General features: G+C 42.4%; 1 protein-coding gene across 2 annotated transcripts in view; it reads right to left on the bottom strand.

Moving 5' to 3' along the window:
* The window catches only part of RSRC1 (arginine and serine rich coiled-coil 1), a 300,880-nt gene that overhangs the window by 42,102 nt on the left and 234,768 nt on the right, over positions 1-24,010 (bottom strand). For both annotated transcript variants that reach the window (XM_066600346.1, XM_066600354.1), the window contains exon 7: positions 15,693-15,761. In XM_066600346.1, the coding sequence (XP_066456443.1) occupies positions 15,693-15,761 (69 nt within the window). The remainder of the gene's footprint in view (positions 1-15,692; positions 15,762-24,010) is intronic.

Raw genomic sequence — 24,010 nt, 5'->3', positions numbered from 1 at the left:
CAGCCTCACTTAAAGATCTCCTACTAAGACTTTTACACGGGCCAACTATTGGCTAAAAAAATCACTCAAATCGATTTTGACAGATAGTTGCCCCGTATAAACATAGGACCCAACAGGGTAATGAGCGTGAAATTGCTCATCAATCGATTCATTGCAGCTCACAAAGTGAGAGACGTCTTGCAGAATGTAAACAGGCAACTGAACGACTGACTGCCTGGTCACAGTGAATGGAGGTGAGCATCCAGATGGGATCTCCATTGCGTCCGCCTCTATTCACTGAATGACTATGAGTTTGTAAACGCTCAGGATTGACAGTCATTGAGACGGCCGTTGGGTGCCTAAGCGCCTACAGTCATCCCTTCTAAAAGTACCCTTTGACTGCAGTGTCTATACAGAGTGATATGTAGAATTTTTAATCAAACCCTATTGCAAAAATGATTGTCTGCCCAAAGTACGCACATTTAAATGAAGTAAAAAGTGTTTCCCACCCAAGGTGTCTATAGCCTGCGACCATTTCTGTTCTATGACACTTTCTTGCTAATAGAAAAATAAATTATAAGTGGGGAAAAAGTAAATAATCATTTGACCTATGAGCAAGTAATGTAGATAAAATTAAAGGTCATCCCATTTAATTACTCTCTATACTACTAAGTCCATGACTTATGTTAAGAGCAGGAAGTCAAGTCATTGATCTGCTATAAAATATCTAGTCCTTAAAAGCATGACCTTAGATAAATTCTAGAGAACATCTTATTGAATGTTCTTAACATTGAACACAGCACTTACGTTATTACAACTGCTGCTCCTGACCTCATACAGCAGATGCTGATGTAAGAGATCCAATACCTTTAATATTAATTAAGATGAGCCCTGAACATTGACGGTTGATAGTAGTTAATAGTCGGAGGTTAGGCAGATAGGTTTTGAGAAATAAAATTCCAAGTTTCAGCTAGGAATATATATATTAAGTAGTTAGCGGAATTAAGTGCTCCATCTTGGACATTGTTTAAACAAGCTATATAACCAATTCCATGTCATAGCAAGGTGTATACAGCATACAAGAGATGGAAAATGGCATATATAACCATTACAGGTTTTTCTGTATGCAAAAAGTAAAGGAAATTGCAGAAGGATGCCTAATAAAACCCAACATGTCTCACTTCTGGCACCTTTGGCAAATAGTTTATTTTGCTCCGAAAAGTCACCGCCCCGCCAGGCATTTTGGCTGCTACAGGGACATGTTGGATTACATGGTGACCAAGATGAATAAATGTTCTAGAAGGCCAGCTCAAAGTCTGTCAGAACTCTCCATTTAGGTTTACAGAGAGGGGTCATCCATATACTCTAGTAAATCATAAGGAACAAGGGCTGTTTTCTTGAGCCGATCCCTTTAACTTTGCAATAGACTTGCACAATGAAAGGTATGATACTGTATTTCTTCCTGCGGGTTGAGTGATTTCTTGGGTGGTTTGAAGGTTTACTTCTATGACATCAAGTCTGTTGGAATGGAGAGGAAGGTAAAACGTACAATTTTTGCACAAACCTCTGCTACCTTTAAACAGTTGGGGGAGGTCTTTCTTTTACACATGGCATCCCCTTTTAAGGTATAGATGTGAGTAAAAACTTCATAGTACTTGTGTGAGGATGAAATTGTTTCACATGTTAGACTTTGCGGAAGAACTAAGAAACGATAAGAGGCTTTGGTGACAGAAAAGGCAGTTCCAATAAACTGAGAACAATACCTTCTTCCTGAAAGTCTGGACAGAGGTTGCTGGGCAAGACTAAATGGCAAGAACTCATACAAAATAAAAAAATATTGAGAAGTTTCAAAAACTATCTCCTATCTATCAATCATACATCATAACTATCTGTCTCTAACCACATAGACATGCTACATATCATATTTGTCTCTATCCATCTCATATCTGTCTCCATCCACTGGATATGTATCTTTCTATCTATCCTCTATATCTGTTATATCCATTAATGTATCATCTATCTTTAGAGGGATTGCTAGGGCCAGAAAAACCAGAGATGCAATACCAGACACATCCCATGGACAAAAATCAAGCTGTTTTTAGAGAAAAAACATACACTTTTTTGCAAACCTGGACAACCCCATTAAACATAAACACTTACCAAACTCAAAAGATTTACATAAAAGTAATAGAACTTCAGTATTGCAGATATACTGAAGAAATCAGTATGGGTTATAATAGGTTTTCGAACCACTATTCTACTTTGTTAGCCAACTGTTAATGTTTGCAGAGTAATTACAGATCATTGAAGTCTTGTAGCTGAATTCATGGGACAATTATGGAATTCCTTTCCAGTTCGCATTCACAATTGAGGTTTCTAAACATGTGCCACCTGATTTTTCTATAACTAGGACACATTAAACTGTCTCCGCATATATTCCATCACATTTGTAGTCTGCATTCTACTGTAACATGCAGCCAACACATTGTATTATCTGCCAACAGAGGTCAAACTGAGGATATTAAATTCTGTAACACATCACTTGTGCACTAAATGCATAAACCACTTACACATTCCGCTCAGCCTTTTAATACAAAAGGAGAAAAAAAAAATACAAAAAAACAATGTAAAATTTGCCATGATGAAAAATCAATAAACCAGTAATTGCGTGGCTTATCATAGTAAGGACAAATTAGTAAGCGCAGTTTAGTATCCATCCGGATTTCAGCGAAACAAGGAGAGTTTCAGGATCACTAAACCAGAAAGGGAGAACGTCTCAGAGTGATAATTAAATCAACTCATGCTGATTTTCTGCCAAATTTATTTCCCAAGTGTATATCAAAATGTTTCACTGCTTACCAGCCAGGCATAACTAATCAATTTACCGTTGGGTTAACACACATGAGTAATATACAATGAAGATTTAACAATAAAGAACAATGATGTATTTCAAGCATATGCCACAAGTAAAAACATACTTTGATTTAACATACATATAAAATTGTGTAAACAAAAGTAACAGTTTGCTAGAGACTAGTCTCTCGAAAACAAGTACTCTCTTAGATCAACATATATTAAATCGCAGCTATAAAGTTGTCACTTGTAGGGGCAATTTTAAAATTCAAGTGTAATTTTCAATTTAAAAGAAAGTTTACAAAATTATTTTTAACTTTTTTTTTTTAGGTAAAATATGCCATATTCTACCAAAACATGGACCGTATCTACAGGATCTATTGCTAAAAAGACTAAACCATTTAGTGTTCAAATCTGCACTGAAATACTTAGGCTTTTTAGTATCCATTTTCATAAAGACTTATGAATCAAAAGAGTCACACAAACACAAAAAAGCTCAGTACTGTATAATGTAATAATTATTTCTTGCCCCCAGAGATGATATCCCATTCAGCAAATTAGCATGGCTCTTATCTAAGGGCAAATGAAATCAAAATTTCAAATTGGGAAGAGACAGCTATTTATTTTCCCTTTTCCTCCTTTTTTGTCCCTTCTGAAATGATTTCTTTTTGTGTATATGTCCTTTAAATAGCTACCGGGGTCTTAGTAATTAAAACAGCACCAGCCTCCAGTCTCTAATCTGCAGCCCGGGTCAGGTGTGTGTAGATTCTAATTTGTCCCCCATTTGTATTCATGACAGCAGAATGCTGCATATTTAACAGCAAGCTGGCAGGAGGGGGTATTGGTGAGCTTGGAGGTCAAATAATTTGATTTCACAGCAGATTACATACAACATCCAACATCTAATCTCACATCGTTTGGTAACAAAATTACAATGAAAGCAGTGTTATGACACATCTACTGGAGGCAAGGAGCCGGACAATCTCTTATTTCTTCTGCACAAATTAATAAACAGTTTAAAAAGCTCCCATGTTTAATGTGTTTGCTTTTTTTTAATGGCATTTTAGACAGTTTGATAGCAGAGGTTATTTTTTATTTCTCAAGCAATCATGATTAAAGACCGGAAAAGATCAGTGAATCCGTTTATTTGAGTCGTAATTATGCCCGACAAACTATTTTAATATATATGTGGCTGGGGAAAAAATTGTAACATTCTGCAATTAACAGGCAGAGATCAGTAATGTGTAATCTGTGAATAAAGATATATAAAAAGAAACGTAAGAGTTGTCGAAGAGGGTTTTGGCCAGAGTAATTGTAGTGTAGATCGAATGAGCCAGTGCTTGGCGATAGCAAGAAATTCTTGAATATGAAAAACAGAGTTCAAACAGAGGCTGAGGTTGTAAATCAGGTAAGAAGAGTGGAGAGAAAGGTGTAATGCCGTGGACATATTAGTTAGTTCCATGTATAAAAGAAGCCAAGAAAAGAGACGGCAAAACGGCATTCTTGATAAATCATTTTAGCTAGGAAAGTAGCCAAGTATCTTTATGGTACTACAGCAGGGAAGCCCTTTTTAATCTCCAGTCTCGTATCGAAGGGTACAAGTCTACCAAGAAAGAATTGAGGGACCAACTTATAATACAGAGTAGGTAGTTTAGAATATTTAGGTCAAGAAATATGTGCATTTATAAATATTCATTTACTTATACTATTCATCCATCTATCTATCTATACAGGAGCTCTAGCTCATGTTGTCAGTGATAGTAACTCAGAGTGTTAGTGTCAGGTAACAAAACATCAACCTCTTACGTCAGCTCCAATGCAAGAAGCTGGCCTTTGCCACCAAAGTATCTTAGAAGCGAGTAGACACGTCTGGCACCTTAAACTTCAACGCCTTAATGTGGCATTAAAATGTCTGCTTGCTGTAAAAAAAATGAGAGATTCTATAGTTTTCAATATACTCCCCATATTGGCTATGATTTATCATGCATTTTGAAAGTCTTCAGACGACCCCTTCACTTTTTTTTACATTTTAATATGCCGTTTCCTCATGAAAATTAACGAGAAAAAAAAAATCTAAATTTCCCCCGTCATTCGGTCTTCAATACCTCATAATGACAAAGTGAAAACAGGATATTAGAAATCTTTGTAGATTTTTTACAAATGAAACACAGACATTTTGCATTGACATAAGTATTCAGACCCTTTGGTACAACACTTGAAATTTAGCGCTGGAGGCATCGCATTTCGCTCGATCTTCTTAGGGTTTTTCTACACTTTGATTGGAGTCCACTTGTGGTAAATTCAGTCGACTGGACATAATTTTTAAAGACACACACCTGTCTATAAGGTCTCACAGCTCAAAATGCATATCAGAACAAACCAAAACCAAGCCATGAGGAGGAAAGAACTGCCTGCAGAGCTCAGAGACCATAGTGGCCTCCATAATTCTTTTAATTTGATGCAGCTTGGAACAACCAGGGCTCTTCCTAGTGCTAACCGACCCACCAAACTAATTGGAGGGAGAAGGGTCTTGGTAAGAGAGGTAACCAAAAACCCAATGGTCATTCTGGCTGAGCTCGAAAGATCCTTTGTGGAGATGGAAGAAACTTCCAGAAGATCAACTATTACTATGGCACTCCACCAATCTGGGCTTTATTGCAGAGTGGTCAGAAAGAAGCCTCTCCTCAGTGAAAGACACATGAAAGCCCACCTGGAGGTTTCCAAAAAGCACTTAAAGGATTCTCAGACTGTGAGAAACAATATTTTCTGGACTGAGGAAACCAAGATTGAACTTTTTGGCCTCAATTATAAGCGTTATGTCTGGAGGAAACTAGGCACTGCTCATCGCCTTTCCAATACCATCCTTACAGTGAAGCATTGTAGTGGCAGCACACAGGAGTGGCTTATGGATAATTCTGTGAATGTTCTTGAATGCCCAACCATAGTACTGATTGGAACCCAATCGAACATCTCTGGAGAGACCTGAAAATGGCAGTCCACAGACAGCCCCATCCAACCTGACTGTGCTTTAGAGGATCTGCAGAGAAGAATGGCAGAAAGTCCTCAAATCCAGGTGTTCTAACCTTGTGGCATCAAACCTAAGAAAACTGAAGGCTGTAATCGCTGCCAAAAATGTTTCAACTTTGCACTGAGTCAATGCAAAGTGTTAGAAATCTTTGTACATTTTTAATAATGAAATACTAACTTTCTGTTTTCACTTTGTCATTAAGGGGTATTGAGTGCAGAATGATAGGAAAAAACTTTTTTTTTTTTAAATAGGCACAAGGCCATAAAATAACAAAATGTAAAAAAAGAGCGAAAGGGTCTGAAGACTTTCCAAACGCATTGTACATTGCTATTTCTTGTATACCCTATGAAACACTATATGTCCAGCATTGCTTCCACTCCCCATTGTAGTCTCCATATGCAGTCGGAGAACGTGCAAGAATAGGCTACTGTTACGGTTTGCAAGAAAGTGCACATTTATTAAGGAACATGATGCAGCTGCCAGAGTACACCAGGAAAACTGTAAATCAGTTATATGGAGTGACTTGAAAGTCTTGCCTCATTTTTGGACACCAACAGAAATGTTGTGAGCTTCTCTGGCTTGCAGTCTTATTTTTAGACTTATTCTTAAATCCCTAACTTCATATATATTGAAGTCTAGGGCTGGCCCCTTTCTCCTGTGGGACACCTGTGAGGCAAAACAATGTGGCACAGTTCTGAAAGTATTAGACTAGGTTCACATTGGGATTATGAAACCGGTGATGGTTTCTATCCCAGGGTTCCTAAATCTGAAATGCTTTAAATGGCATTCAGATAGAACTCTCAACTGAATGACAGCTTCGCATTAATTCAAAAGAAGTTGAAAGCTGCAAGATTTGGTCTCCGTTTTTTTTATTTCTGGCATTTTAATCAAACAGAATAGCAAAACCAACTACGCTAATCTGTCAGGTTAAAATGGCAGAAGTAAACAGAAACCTCTTCAAAAGTAGACTTGCAACTTTGGTCCCAGTTTGACTAATGCAAGGCTATGATTCAGACCAGGGTCCTGTCTGAATGCCATTTTTGGTATCTCAGACAGCACCCTGGGATTGAAACTAAATAGTGAAAGTGGAAGTATTACTTCCACTATGCGACCCGATGATCACGTGACCGCCAGGTCCCCTCTGTCACAGAAGAGCTGCAGGGTCCTAGCAGACTTTGATCAGCTCTGTTAACGACTATTGTCACTACCGGAGGATGTTTCCCCTGTAACTGAGGCTCCTATGGATGCCCCAGCAACAGTGGAAAAGTGTGGGAAAAAAACGAATGTGACTGTCCCTCAGAGGTCTTATATGACGTCATGGTGGACACAGATGGTAAAACAATAGTTACAAAAATAAGTGAAAAAAAAAATAAAATAAAATAAAAATATATACATAAAAAAGCTAATGACCAACCACCAATGCCAACAAAACCCGTCGCCATATGTGCTCTGTAATCCAAATCTATACAAATTATATATCAAAACGTCCGAAACAAAATGAGGAACCCATTCCCATACTTTATTTTAACGTAAATATACTAATTTTAAAAATAAACTCCAAATTAAAATATATTTTTTAGCTTTTTAGCCCTAATAAAACTAAAAAACGGTGGAAAAGTCAGTGAAAAAAGACATACAAAAATAAACCTATAGTCTCAGGGAGAAAACGCAGCAAAAATTATTTTGGAAACTGAAGGAAATAAAAAGGGCAGTAAAACCACCACGCAGGTAAAATCCCTAAGGCCTCATGTCCACGGGGAAAATCGGGCCCGCTACGGATTCTACATGTAGAATCTGCAGCGGGTCCCTCCTGCCCCGCGGACATGAGTGCTGAAAATACAAATAAATGAGAATAAACTTACCTCCCATCCGCTCCGTTTCTTCTCTTCGCGGCGGCGTCATCTTCTCTCGTCGCGGCCGGATCTTCATTCTTCGGCTCGGCGGATGTGCATGATGACGTCGGTGACAAAATACCCTTGTTCTTACTTAAAGGGGTTGTCCTGCGGCAGCAAGTGGGTCTATACACTTCTGTATGGCCATAATAATGCACTTTGTAATGTACATTGTGCATTAATTATGAGCCATACAGAAGTTATAAAAAGTTTTATACTTACCTGCTCCGTTGCTGGCGTCCTCGTTCCCATGGAGCCGACTAATTTTCGCCCTCCGATGGCCAAATTAGCCGCGCTTGCGCAGTCCGGGTCTTCTGCAGTCTTCTATGGGGCCGCTCGTGTAGAATGCCGGCTCCGTGTAGCTCCGCCCCGTCACGTGCCGATTCCAGCCAATCAGGAGGCTGGAATCGGCAATGGACCGCACAGAAGCCCTGCGGTCCACGGAGACAGAGGATCCCGGCGGCCATCTTCAGCAGGTAAGTATGAAGACGCCGGACCGCCGGGATTCAGGTAAGCGCTGTGCGGGTTGTTTTTTTAACTCGCGCCAAACGGGGGGGGGGGGGGGGGGTTTAAAAAAAAAAACAAAACCCGTTTCGGCGCGGGACAACCCCTTTAAGGGTTAAAAAAATTATTCCCTATCTGTAGGATAGGGAATAAATATCTGACTGCTGGATCCCACAGCGAACCTAAGGTTCCCCATACAAATAGAGCGGTGGTTTGCGTGTTCGACCGCCCTCCATCAACTTCTATATATGTGTTATCAGGGTACATCTGCATATGAAATCTGAGTGAAAAATGGTTCAGTCTTAACCCTTCTCATGGCCGACTACCTATTGAGTTAGTGGCAAACAACACTTGGTATTCTGAAGGTAGAGGCAGTTTCACCCTGTCACAGCTTACAATATAATATTTATATTAGACCTAGAAATACCCCAAAGATGACCGCCCTACATATCAGGACGAGGCCTCCAACCATGTTCCATATACTGTAGTTAACCACAGCGGGCCACAGTAGAAAGACTGAACGGGGTTTTTTTTTTTACCTGATTTTCATGTTTACACGTACCCTGATATACCTATTTGATATGCCTTTTTGTTAATGACATCAGAGTAGGTGACCATTTAATCTTTGTATACCCTTTACGACAAACATTTATATACGAATTACTGGACATTTGTTTTTATCTTGCTTATATAAATTAAAAGTTCTGTTTCAATAGGCAACTTTTCATGCTATGATAGGCTTAAAGGGGTATCCCAGTTGTCATGAGAATTTTGAAAAATTCTAGATATGAAGGGTGTTTGCACCATGCTTATGCATACGTGGTTATGGGTATAAATTACACAGCGATTACCTTCTTATCCTGTCCTCAATCTCTGCTATTTCCACACATCGCTATTTTCCAAGATGGCCGCTACATGCCTTCCGATATGCAGCTTGAAACTACATTTTCCACAATTCCCCACTCTGTACTTCCTTCCTGTGCATGTCCCCCTAAGCACTGCCCTACCACTGGTCAGTAATTTGATCCCAAGGGCTGAAGAGAAAAAAAGTCTTCCCTGATCACTCCTACTTAGCAAGTCTGAACCATAGCTCTAGGATGCCTACAAGTCATATCCAGAGGCAACCTGTAAATAAACATGTCTGCAATGCCAGAAGGTGATAGTGTTTGGAGCTGCAGACAGAAAATCCAAAGCAGAACCACAATGCAAACTTTAGTAGCACTTGATAAGCATTCATTTGACAGCAACTTTTTGTAACTGGAACACCCGTTTATTTTTGTTTTCTGCTCCTGTGAATAATTACACAATAATTTAACAAAGTGTACAAAACATTGGTAAGTTATACCGTAGTGAAAAATACTGCAGAGACATATGGAGTAGAAACACAAGTTTTCTTAAAGGATGTTAATAGATTGATTATAACATCCCAATTATTTTCCAGGTAAATATGGAATATCTGCTGCTTGTATAAATACAGTTAACTGGGTCTGGACTGTAATATTTAATATTTTTAATACTAGAAGTAACCAGTAATAAAAGGCTCCGGGGCATTTCTCTAATGTGACAGTGCAAATCATTTTACCAAGCAGAACAATAACATTTCAAAGAAATAAATATTCACAATCAAATAATCTGTGAAGACGACAAGTGGTGGAAATTTTTGTAGATAAACCAGCATTGACAGCATAGAGCAGAGACATCACCAGGTAGTGAAATGCAATGGAAGAAGAAAACAGTATAGAAACAGCTCTGTGGAGATGACAAATTGGAACATTGTTATATACCTGTTTTTTCCATCGATTCTGCGTTTTTCCCAAGGAGAGCTAGCCATTTTGTTTAGTGGTACAGTTAAAATAAGAGAGAACTGCTTATAATTAGCCTATGGTGATCTATTAACTGTCAAAGACGACCTGTTGGTGTTCCTGGTGTATCTGTTTCAGTAACTTGCACTCCCTATTAAATAACAATGATGGGAAGCAGGTGGTGTTTTGGATCCCAGGGACTTGCCTAATTTGTCCCCCCCTTCTCTCGCAACTAATGGATGCTTGGTCGGGCTTTGCCACGAAGAGCTCATTGGTTTATACCCCTAGTAGAGATGAGCGAGTATACTTGGTAAAGGCAATTGCTCGAGTGAGCATTGCCTTTATCGAGTACCTGCCCGCTCGAGATGAAAAGTTCAGGTGCTGGCGCGAGGGAGCGGTGAGTAGCGGCTGTCAGCAGGAGGGAGCGGAGGGGAGAGAGGGAGAGAGAGATCTCCCCTCCGTTCCGCTCTCCCCCGCAGCTCTCTGCCCACTGCCGGCACCCGAACCTTTCGTCTCGAGCAGGCAGGTACTCGCTAAGGGCAATGCTCGCTCGAGCAATTGCTTTTAGCGAGTATACTCGCTCATCTCTAATCCCTAGCCCTCTTACTCCTTTGTTGGCCAATCCCCAATTTAAAGTTTTCAAACACAGCATGTCACTTCTATTCACCCCCACAAATTCTTTTGTACGCTTGAGAGACATGGTCGGCACGTCAGGGTTGAGACCTCTGGCGGAGTTCTTTGCATAGACCCGTGCCCCTCCTGGAGCCTGGATGAAATACTTTCAGCTGAGGGGATCATTGGACTCCCTGACACCTGAGGCAGGTTTAATTAAAACACTCACCCCTTTCGAGATTAGCTCAGCCACAGACTCTCCCAATCATCTAATCTCACTTTTATATAGAATGCTGCTGTCCAGGAAGATTGGGGACGGACCTCCAAAGTTCGTGAAGGCATGGGAAGAGGGGTTGGGACGGCATTTCCCTGGGGGTCCTGGCAGAAAGCTTTTACATTAACACATAAGGGGACATCTTTCTACAGACTTCAGGAGCTCAATTTTAAGATTCTGTCACGCTGGTACAAACCCCCGAAACGCTTACACAGAATGTTTGTTCAATCCTCTCCCTGGTGCTGGAGATGCTCTAGGGGCAAGGGTAATATGTTTCATGTTTGGTGGGAATGCTCTCCAGTGGCAGCCCTTTGGTTGGATGTCGTGGGGTTATAGAATGATAAATGCAGCCTATCTGTCGTTCTCACATTTGAGATAGCCTTGTTGTCGATATACCCAGGATCCATTGCTAGTGTAAAGAAGGGTCTGTTAAAGTTTTTCATCCAGGCTGTCGGGCAAATTATTCGCAGATTATGGAAATCCAGTTTATCTACATCTAGTGATCCAATGGGTAGAAGCGGTCAATACTTTTGTGTGGTATGAAGAGATGAGAGCAGAAGAGGATATGGATATTGAGGGGTTCTACATGTTGTGGCAGCCTTGGTTAGACTTCAGGTCATCCCCTAAACTTGGGAATTGGTTGCCTTCAGAGGCGTTCTCAACATAGGGCCCACACCCTAACCCTCCCACTCTATTGGGCTGGTGGCTACTCTCCACTCTGGTCTATCTCGAGACTATCTACATTTCTTCTAAATTTGACACCTCCAGGGGTGGTTCTCATAACAGCCAATCTAGTGTCTCAACCCCCCCTATCTTATCCGTCGCCTTCCTTCCCCTCTCCCAAGTTATACGATTACCTTTTTTTCTCAGGATTAGATGTACCCCTGTTTAAAGGGGTTGTCCCGCGATGACAAGTTAAGTTAAACACTTCTGTATGGCCATATACATGCACTTTGTAATATACATCGTGCATGAAATATGTGCCATACAGAAGTTATATACTCACCTTCCCTGCGCTGGCGTCCCCGTCTCCATGGTGCCATCTAATTTCAGCGTCTAATCGCCCGATTAGACGCGCTTGCGCAGAAGGGTCTTCTCCCTTCTGGTCGGTCCGGGCACGAGCGGCGTTCTGGCTCCGTCCCCTTCTGCGCATCATCGCGTAGCTCCGCCCCGTCACGTGTGCCGATTCCAGCCAATTAGGAGGCTGGAATCGGCAAAGGACCGCACAGAGCCCACGGTGCACCATGGGAGAAGACCCGCGGTGCATCGTGGGTGAAGATCCCAGCGGCCATCTTGGAGGAAAAAAAGGAAGAAGTTGCAGAGAGGGGATTCGGGTAAGTAAAATTTTTTTTTTTAAATTTCAACACATCCCTTGGGTTTGTCCTGCGCTGAACGGGGAACCTATGCAAAAAAAAAACCAAACGTTTCGGCGCAGGACAACCCCTTTAATTCAAAACAACTGATAGGGGAATCTCCCTTGAATGCAAATAAAGAGATTCCAATGTCACTCTTTTACTGTTATCACAATTTTTCATGCCGCATTTTCATGTATTAATGTCACCACTGTCTTGATTCCTCTGTCTCAATAAAAGCCATTTGAACTAAATAACAATGATGGAGAATCTTTTCTTAGAACTTTTTAGGTACGTTTAGCTGAAGTTCAATAGATATACAGGGCAGATAGCTATATCAGAGAACCAGCTAAGAAATCCTATTTTCTTCTGGTTAGCAAAGAAGGAACAACTTAGCAAATGTGTTATTTTTTAATTGGCTAACAAAGTGCAGCAATTTTTTTACTAATTATCATAATGTTTGAAGTTGTAAAAAAGTCCTTTGCTGGCTGGTAATGTATCACTAAAAGTTAATGCGTCAAAAAGTTCCATAGAGCATACCAATACTAGCAATTTCTTCCTATTGAAAATATGTCCCATGGCCATGCCTGAACCTATGTTCTACTGGAAATAAAGAGCTGTTTTGGAATCACTTGAGCAGTTTGGGTGGTGGAGGCTCCAGCGCAATTGCTCCTTTTGCCTCCCAATAATTTGGTTCTGGTAATAGTAGTAGATCTTCTGTACAAAAAAGAACCCAGACAGTAAAGATACTTTTTGTAAGAAATGGATCAACATTCCTGTGTGAATCCTCATTCTCTGTAAACCTTAGTAGCTTCTATTTTATGGCCATTACAGCCACATATAGAATCTGCCCAATAGGAATATTAATCACAGATTAAGAACATCAATATTAGAAATTAATAGACATATGTTAAGTTTTGTTTCCCCAGAATTAAAGTTATTGACCTACTAAACCATGGAGAGACAACATGTAAAAATCCTCCAACAAAGGGAAAACTTCATTGCAGTCTTACCTCTATTAATCATGGTTACATCTGCAATTCATTTCATGCATTAAGCTAGATATCTGGCTAACATAATTAGCAAATTAACATAAGAGAAAGAAAGATATTCTTTAGATGAAATGAGTGCCCAGTGTAGTTTGAAGTGAGATCCGTTTTGCATACATTATTTAAATTTTCTTCATTACGCTGAAAAAGTTATATATTTTCTTTTAAATGATCAATGAGAAAATGTTTAAACGCCAATATCCTAAAACCTCTAAAGATGATTCCGAGCATTAGCTTTATTCTACAATGAATAATAACTCAAAAGCAGAGATAAATAAAAGTGTGGAAATATACGGCCTACAAAGACACTGAGAATGCCTACGTTCCATCTAATACGTCGAAGAATTCCTCATTTATTAATGTGAAAAGCAGCTAATAGATTATTACATTTGTGATATGAAACTCAGGACTTTGATGTTGTATAAAGTGTGGGTAACAAATGAAACAAAATGCAACTTAAAGGCAAAGTCCAATTAAAACAAAAAAAAGCAATTAAAATCCGCCCACAAGACCTACCTAACCTCCTTTTGTTATTCCTGCTGTTTACTGTTTTCACTTCTCATTTCTAAACTGTGTTAGTAAAAGGGGCCGATAGAAAGCGGTTTATTTGCCTCTCCCCAGTGAAATAGATCTTTGGATCCCATGGACAGTGAGAATCACTAACAAGGAAGTACTAGATCTTGTCAAGTCAAAAATGTCCCTAGACGCGAAGATTTCAAAACAAAAGCTATCTTATTTTGGACATATCATACGAGCAATTGGCTTGGAGACTAATCTTATGCTGGGATTTGTCAGTGGTTCACGAAGAAGAGGTCATCAAAAACTTCACTGGACAGACACTGGCATAACTATTTGCCAGTTAAAAGAAGCTATACTTTATAGACGAAAATGGTGACAGTGGATCAATAGGGTGACCAAGACTCGGCAACCACTGAATGGTTATTCATCATGATTGAAGTAGACATGCATGTACGTTTGTAGGCTCAAGATTAGACTGCTTTATTCCTTCCTGCCCTGTGCGATATTATTACAGCACTGTGAAAAGGTCGTTTTTGAGATGCTGTGCCCAAGCCATCACTGGAGGGTACCAGCTGTATTATACAGCAGGAACCCAGAATTAACAGCCAAGTTTGGAGATAACTCCAATTAGGTCAATAGTGACCATGACATCTAAGTCAGGGGTGTCAAACTCATTTTCACTGAGGGCCACAAGGGCTGATTGTAATTGTAAGACTGTATAGTAATAGTGATCCTTATATTGGTGGCACCAGTGATAATAGTTTCCCCATTAGTAATAGGATCTCTCATAGTAGCCCCAGTAGTGAAAGTGACCACCAATAATGGCCCCAGTAGTAATAATGACCCTCATAGTGGCCACAATAGTAAGTGTCCCTTATATTGGTGGCCCCAGTAATAATAGTTATCCCCCATAGTGGCTCTAGTAGTATAGTGTCCCCTGTATTGGCCCGAATAGTAATAGGAGTCCCCTCTATCGGCCTCTGAGAAGGCAGCATCCCTACAGGCATTCTACTCACCCAGCCTGCAGCTGTGGATCGACGGTGGCAGCGGCTGCCGAGTCTGTGACCGCTGATCTCTCCCCTTGGCATCTGCCTTGTATACGGAACAGTGCACGCAGACACTGCGCGGGGAAGGAGATAGGTCAGCAGTCACAAACTCTGCTCAGTCGCCGGTCCAGGGCTGTTGGCTGGGTGAGTAGAATGCCTGTTACGTTGCTGCACGGACAGCAGGCCACATAAAACGATGGGATGGGCCAGGTTCGGCCCGTGGGCCTTAAGTTTGACATGTGTGATCCAAGTAGTTAACAAAGGAAGCAAGATCCCTGTATAACCACCATGGTAGTCAAAGGCCTAACGGCTTGTAATGTACAGTAAGAAAAAATAATCCACTGTGATACAGAAGTATTGCAGTGCGTTTTAAGAGCAACTGGTGGGTCAAAAAAAAAATACAAACAAAAGGCATAATTGTAAGGCAGATATGTACACATGATAGTTTTTATGCACACTGTGAATAAGCAATACATCTCCTCTGGTATTTATTCACTCCAATGAGGGCCTCAGACTGACATGTGTATGAAATCTTATAAGATATGGATTTAAATAAATTGAAGGATCTGTACAGTACATTTTGTTGATCACAGTAGTCATAGAGACTTTTTTCCCCCAAAGTGCAGCCAGATTGAAGGCCAACAGGAACAAATCTATTGCATAAGGCACATACTACTTACATTGTAGGCTTGAAAACTATAAGTCTGCAAAAACTACCAAGAATTGATAGGGTTAGCATAGATTACGGCTCGGCCTTGAGAAGGTCAGTTACTGACACCTACCTTCTTCCTTACGCTTTCTGGCATCTTCCTCACTCTTTTCCTTTGCTCGTAACACTTCATCTGCTTTTGCTAGTCAAAAAAAAAAAAGAAACAATTACAATTTTCAAAAATATATCAGTAGTAGATCTTGAAGCATTAACAGAAAAATAGCTAAAATTAGGACAAAAAATAATAAATGACAAGAGATTAGAGGCACACTTAAGGGGAAAGGAAACCAGACTATAGATCTCTACTAGTATTATGAATACTCCAATCTATTTGCTTGTAATGGGAGTAATACCTTTTATTGGCCAGATAAATGAACACTTTCAAAGTACTTTGTGAGGTCTCATATGCCTGACCAGGTGGATCATGAAGGTTTGCATTTTCAAAGTAATAAGCCAATAAAAGCTATCACTTTAGCAACAGATCATAAAGTAAAAAGGCAAAAGAGAAAAGAAAGCCATTCAGCTCTATGAATTAGTTAAATAGATTGTACTACAATAAACTTTTCTCTCCTATCAATAGGATAGGTGAGGAATCTCATTAGTGGGAGTTTTACCCCCACTGACCCCGTATTCCCCTCTACTCTTCAATGGAAACTCACTGCACACCCCCTACAGTGAGGAGGAGATGTGCATGCACGGAACCGCTCTATGTGCAACCACTGCTCCATTCAATCTGATGTCACTGTGGGTGGGAGTCAGTGTTTAGTGCTGAAAGAGTGAAGAAGTGTGTAGTGGTTTGGACACGGAAGAGAGTGGAGTTGACAAGAATGGAGATGGAGGAGAGGTGGCCTGCCTGCTACTCCTTCCAGAGTGCACCTCCATATAAGGAAGTTCTGGAGCGCAGGACACGTCGAGTATGCATGGGTGTGCAAGCGCAGGAACTGCATGTACCTAGTCTGCAACAAACAGCCTAGCAAGCGAGAAAGAGTGAGTAACTGCCTGATTAGGTCTGTGGATACATTACACCTTGAGAGACCCGAGCTGGATGAGTGAAAAGTAGGCGAGGAGTGTAGACTCACTAATACCAACCAATTGATGGATTACAATTTATTTGCATGCAAGTTAATCATCTGTTATTTCAAAAGTTAGTTCAAGTAAACGAGCAAGACCAAACGTTCCTGGTTCTTGTTTAAAAAGTACTTTCGGTGTGTGGACTACTCTTATTTCCAGGGAAGAGAGCCACCGCTGATTAGGAATGTTGGCATGAAGATGACAAACAGGAACTTAAAGGGGTTGTCCTGCGAAAGCAAGTGGGTCTATACACTTCTGTATGGCCATATTAATGCACTTTGTAATGTACATTGTGCATTAATTATGAGCCATACAGAAGTTATCAGAAGTTATTCACTTACCTGTTCCGTTGCTAGCGTCCCCGTCTCCATGGTGCCGTCTAATTTTCAGCGTCTAATCGCCCGATCAGACGCGCTTGCGCAGTCCGGTCTTCTTCTCTTCTGAATGGGGCCGCTCGTGCCGGAGAGCGGCTCCTGATAGCTCCGCCCCGTCACGTGCCGATTCCAGCCAATCAGGAGGCTGGAATCGGCAATGGACCGCACAGAAACCCTGCGGTCCACCGAGGGAGAAGATCCCGGCGGCCATCTTCACCAGGTAAGTAAGAAGTCACCGGAGCGCGGGGATTCAGGTAAGCACTGTCCGGTTTTCTTTTTTAACCCCTGCATCGGGGTTGTCTCGCGCCGAACGGGGGGGCTGTTGAAAAAAAAAAACCCGTTTCGGCGCGGGACAACCCCTTTAAGGTAACCTAGGTTGCTAATGTGATCTCCCCCAATTAGTAACGAGGTTGGGTTCCTAACCATCCATCAGGAGGAAACAGTAGAGCTCTGGGACAAAGTTAATTCTCTACCTTGCTGTCCCTTCGGCTGAGGACTTCCTCCTCGGACGCTGCAATATGAAGGCCAGATCTGCCACTTTCTGCTACTTTTTGGAACAAATGGTTCTATACTTTTTGAAACGTTATAAACACAAAGGGACTGAGATTTTTAAAAAAGTGGCGCTGCTGGCTCTTGTAACCTCAATTCTTCATAGTGGAAAGGAAATCATAAAGGAAGTGATTTGATTAGCTGCTCTGGGCAATAGCCCTACATTTCATCTTGCCTAGTTTTTACACGCCGCCTATCTAGCATCTATCTATGTGAAGAGGTATTTCTTTGTGGCACTGAACACCAGCAACGTCTAAGAGTTGGACATTCTAATAATATGCAGGCCAGATCTGCTACTTAATTAATTATACATTGCAAACTGCTGAAAGCTTTTAGAAGGTAACAAAACACTTCAAGAATAAAAAAAAAACTGTAGTATCATCCGATTAAAACAAGTACAGTAGTTAAAATGGAGGCATTCTTTACCAGCTTGTGATATACTAATACCTGCATAATATACGTGTAACTTATGTTCCCTATACTTTTTATTTTCAGTACGGTTTGCTAAAAGTATAAAATATTCACTGTGTGTAGATTATTCTTCTGCTCATAAAACCCTGTAAGAATACGTTCTCCAAATATCGCAAAGATACAGCTTCTAGTTTAAAACATAATAGAATTAGATATTTTCTTCTCGATAAATCATGTGAACAGTACTTTATTCCTATTATGACAGCACTCGTTAAAAGATTCTCTTTCCCTCTGGAAACCTCTTCCCTTATTACTTAATTATCTATTAGTTGCTCAACTGCAGGGGTTTTGAAACACTTTACTACAGATGTTAAAGAAGATTAAAAATATACAGCACAGTAACAGGGGACTATCAATATACTCTGTAAATTAATTAAATTTCTGTTCTAGCACATCATTTATTCCAAAGCATTAATGTCTCAAAGGAGCCATTCCCTTTTATTGCCATCTCACTGCCTGATGAGTGAACTAAGTGAAAATAAGTCTCTAATAGCATTATACTTGATGAAATATTAAGTTTAAAAAGTACTGCCTTGTCAGAAGAGAAAAAATTAAAAGTGAAGAATCTCAACTTTGACTAAAAGGGAGGTTGCAAAACAGATACCCGATGTTGACAGAAATGCATAGGAATAGTTACATGTTCACACACAAAAGCAAACCAAGTCACAAGTTTAATGATCAAATGCTATTGGATAATGTCTACTTCCATGATAAACTATTAGGTACCGGCCCACAACCCATTTCAGAAGGTCAACTTTATAGAGGATCTCTGATGAGAAGACAAATTTTATGTATTAAGATCAAGAATCATTTGAGAGGACTTCCGCCCAAGACACAGAGGGAGCAGGACGTGTTCTACAGAGCTCCTGCGAACACAGCCTCCCAGAGCCACCGGGACCCTCTGGTGCCCTACAAAAGCAGCTGCCGGGGACGAACATCTCCCTGGCTTGCGAGGCAGAAGCCCCCCACACCCCAAAGACACCCGGGAAGCCCCCGGGAGACCCCGCAACGCGACACGCGGAGCCCCCAAATCGGGACACGGGCGGGAGGAGAGAGAGGACACGGGGCCCAGGACACACCGAAACGCAACTAACCAGCGGAGGGACTCACCGGATCGCTGACCGCGACAGGAGACGCACCCAGGGTCCCCCGGGGTGCCGCGGCCTGGGAGACATCTGAGACCGGGGCCCGGACTTCCGGTCGCGAGGGCCGCGAGGTCCCCTGATCGGAGAGGGCCCCCGTGAAGCCCCAGGGGGAGCCCGGAGGTCCCGCTGAGAGACATCGGCACACGGGGAGAAGGCGGAGAGGCGGAGGCAGAGCGGCGGCGTGAGCCGCGATCCAGCCACCCGGCCGCGATAGCCGGCACACGGAGCGGCGCGAGAGAGGTAACCTCCCCAGGGTATCCGGACGACCCGGAGATCCCCTCCGGGGCACAACCGCCACCCGCGGAGCGAACGGAGCGCCGCGGCCTAGCAGAACCAGAAGCCGCGGCCTAAATTTCTGGCAGTGACGTCAGCGACAAACCCCGCCCACTACGGTGGCCGCGGGAGCGGCGATTACGAGACCGGCCTCCCTGGCTGAGGCGCGCCGCGGCCCGGCGGCACTCGAATCACCGGCCCCGACCGAGGGGGGGCTGCCGGCAGGTCGTGACCCGACGAGACACAGGGGCTGAGGCGCGGGGCCTCGGGGGAGATACCAGCGGCCCGGTGAGTAAGGGGAAGGACACAGAACCCCCCCACAGAAGACGGGATAACCCCCACCCACACATCACCCTAGAAACCGGCCACAGGGAAAACAACAAGGGGAAAACAAAAGTCATACCACACATAAGCCCCCATACGAACTGTAGACAAACCCCACCAGACCGTGGCCCGGGGCAGTGCCCCAACAACACAGCAAGGGCATAAACAAGGCCTGAGAGGAGGGGGAGAAAAAGAAAGGAGGAACACAGAAGGGCAACGCGCCTAAAGAAGAGGGGAACACCCCAAGGGGGGGGGGGGAGGTGGAGAAGGGGAAGAAAACGAACAGGAGGAGAAGGACAGCAGCAAAACAGAGACCCCCCAACCCTGCAGAATAGAGTGGAGGCGAGAAAGGAGACAGAAGTGAACACAACAAGAACAAAATCCACCAGAAAAACCCAATAGAACCACTCAAACAACAAATGCAAGAATAATAACTAAACGAGAAGCCGCATCCGCACAGAAAAAACCAGCAACAAAACAATAACGAACTTGGATACAGGGAAAAAGCAGCTCTCCGTACACTAAATCTGCATACCCACCAAAACCGAAAACTGAAATATGGACAAATATCTAAACGAACGTAGTTCAAATACTTCAACGCGAGCAACACGCCAGATAGATATAGACAAAACAAACTCAGGGGGAAAGCAGAAAAACAGACCGACCAAAAGTACAAAAGAAAAAGAGAGCAAGAACACTCAACAACCCATACCCTCCCCAAGAAACGCCTCACCCCGAGCCACAACAACATCGGACCAAAACCCTGAAACTCCGCCTCCACAAACCGCCACATCACCGATGGATAACAGTGCAGAACTGACACAGGCCACAATGGTGGCGCAAGAGGTCTCAAAAATATTACTACCATTATTTGACAACAGATTAGAGACATTGCACAAATCTATAAATTCAGCTCTATCGCAAATTACAGACAACACCCAAAGACTGACAGAGCTGGAAGCAAAGTCCCAAAACACAGACCAATCCATAGCCACCTTAGAAGCCTCACTACAAAGAAGCCGATTAGAAACCGAAGCACTCCGGGAAAAAATAGACGACCTAGAGAACAGACATCGACGCAATAATCTACGCTTTGTGGGAATCCCGGAATCGGTAACCAACGCCCAACTCTCGACATACCTAACCACTGACCTACCACAAGCCCTTCAACTCAACATGCCAAATGACCCGTTAATAATTGAAAGGGCCCACAGAATCGGCCCACCAGGAGACGGACGCAACAACCGAACCCGACCACGACCAGTGATAGCCAAATACATGCACTGGGCAACGAAAGAGGAGGTTTTACAGGCCTACAGACGACGAAAAGAACTGATAATTCAAGGAGTGAAAATCCTCATATTTCAGGACTTCTCAGCTGCAGTCTCTCAAAAACGCAAATTATTCACTCCAATTTGTCAAGCCCTACACGAACAAAACACACGTTTCCAACTGCTGTATCCCGCAAAACTTCGGGTTCAAGAAGGCAATAGAACTCTGATATTTAACAATCCGGAAGACGCAAGGAGACACCTACAACTGGAAGAAGAAGACGGAAGAGGATGAGACAGAAAGAAAAAGGGAACTGGGTCCCTGATCCCCCAACACGACCCTGATCCAAATAATGCGGATGTGGCAGCATTAATGCAAAAGAAAAGATTGCATACATGTTTTATGTTTATATAAGTTTTTCTATGTTTTTCACTATGACCCATTTGAATTCTAGGAGAGAACCCAACAGGGAGATCGAAGGGCCCCGCCGACACGGCACGACCACTATTCAGTTGCACCCACGGCTCGCTGGGACCGGGGGATGTGACGACAGAAAGGCACTCACAACGGTAAATATGACCAAAACACATACATTAACATGCCTATAGACGTAGAGACTACAGATTACCACACACCCAAAACACTACAAATTCTATCTTGGAATGTAGATGGTCTTAACACACCTATTAAGCGAAAAAAAGTACTAACACACTTGAAGAGACACAAACCAGACATTGTATTCCTGCAGGAAACACATTGGAAAAAAGAGGGAAAGGGCGAGCTGAGAGCACCGTGGATAGAAACATGCTACACAGCCTCACATACATCAGCATCACGAGGAGTAGCCATCCTGATAAGGAAAAACATACCACACACGATGATACAAACCATAGCAGACCCACAAGGGAGATTCCTGGTGCTGAGGGTCAGCATAGACTCACAAACATATTGCCTGGTGAACATATACGCCCCCAACACAGACCAACCAAAATTCTATGCAACATTAACTGAACAGCTACAACCTTACCTAAACGACCACATAATCCTGGGGGGAGACTTTAATGGCATACAAGACGACTCACTAGACAGAACAGGACCTTCCACCCAACCAACCCCAACCACACAAGCGCTAATCACACTAATAGACCAACTTCACGTGTGCGACCCGTGGCGACTTTCAAACCCAACCAGCAGAGAATATACATGCTGCTCCAACGCCCATCACTCGTTTTCTCGGATAGACTTTTTTCTAATATCGAACAAAATATTCGATTGCCACCGGCAATCTATAATTCATCCGATATCTCTAAGCGATCACGCACCGATCGCAACAACATTACAACTGGTCCCCTCTCGGAGGCTGTCACGGCTGTGGCGTTTCCCCTCCTACCTACGGGAATCGGAAGAGTTTAGAGAATACATAAAACTACACTGGCATAACTACGCAGACGACAACAGCGAACACATAGACAACATAGCACTCTTCTGGCAGGCCTCGAAGGCAGTGATGAGAGGTCACATCATAAGCTACGTGTCCCACAAAAGGAAAAAATTCCAAACAGAATTTGAGGCCTTACACAGTTCTCTCTTGACAACACAAAAAGAACACATAGACGCTCAAGATGATAACTCATATCAAATATTCCTCACAGCAAAACACCTGCTAAATGAATTCGTACATACACATGCACATTGGCAAACACAACTAACAAAAAATAAATTTTATAGGTGGGGCAACAAGACGGGGCGACTGTTAGCAAACCTAACCAAACAAAGACAGCCACATAAACCAATATTAACCCTAAGGGGCACCAACGATAATACCCTGATGACAAAACAGGAAGTGATAACCCAAACACTTTACGAATATTTTGAAAACCTATACCGGGCAGAACCAGCAAACATACAGGACATCCACAATTTTTTAGAAACTATGAGCTTGCCGAGACTCACAGAGGAACAAAAAACAGTACTGAATGCAGGCATACGAGAGGAGGAGGTTCGGGACGTAATTGCAGCGGCAGCAGGGGGAAAGACACCGGGACCGGATGGTCTCACAACAGAATATTACAAAATACTAACAACAGACGTAGTACCAGTGCTGACCCAACTATATAATGCAATATACATGGAAGATACCCAAATAGAGGACTTTGGCACTTCCAGAACAATTCTACTCCCCAAACAAAATAAAGACCCGACTGACCCGCGATCATACAGACCGATCGCACTACTAAACTGCGACTATAAATTCTTATCCAAAATACTAGCAGACAGACTTCAAACCATCCTACCGTCCATACTAGACACATCGCAAAAGGGCTTCACGCAAGGACGTAGTGCCCTAAAAAACATCAGGGCCGCCATAGCGGCAACTGTGGCAGCACAAAACCCTGAAAACCCCATAACAATGCTCCTCAGCCTAGACGCTGAGAAAGCTTTTGACAAAATGGCCTGGCCATTCCTAAATGTACTGCTGAAAAAAAGAGGGTTTGGACAGACCTTTGCAAACTATATCAACACAACACAAACAAACGCCACCACAATCCTCACAGTCAATGGCCATAATACCCCCCACATCGACCTTTTTAGAGGAGCTCGACAGGGTTGCCCCCTTTCACCATTACTGTTCAACATATCAATTGACCCGCTACTCAGATTCCTAACACACACCACACTTTATACAGGGGCGTGCTACGGAGAAACGAGGATAAAGGTAGAAGCATTTGCTGACGACCTCTTACTCATAGTCAACAACCCTAGGGAAACACTATCACCCCTATTACGGGAAATAGAAAGAATAGGCAAACTCTCAGGTTACACACTGAACCTGGACAAAACAGAAGCACTACTACTTAGAGGACCAGCGAAACCCATATGGGCAAACCAACACCCATTCAAATGGGAAAAAC

This window comes from Eleutherodactylus coqui, chromosome 1 (assembly GCF_035609145.1).
Source record: "Eleutherodactylus coqui strain aEleCoq1 chromosome 1, aEleCoq1.hap1, whole genome shotgun sequence".
NCBI classification, from domain to species: Eukaryota; Metazoa; Chordata; class Amphibia; order Anura; family Eleutherodactylidae; genus Eleutherodactylus; species Eleutherodactylus coqui.
The sequence above is the reverse complement of the archived record's forward strand: the minus strand, read 5'-3'. Positions and strand labels throughout refer to the sequence as shown.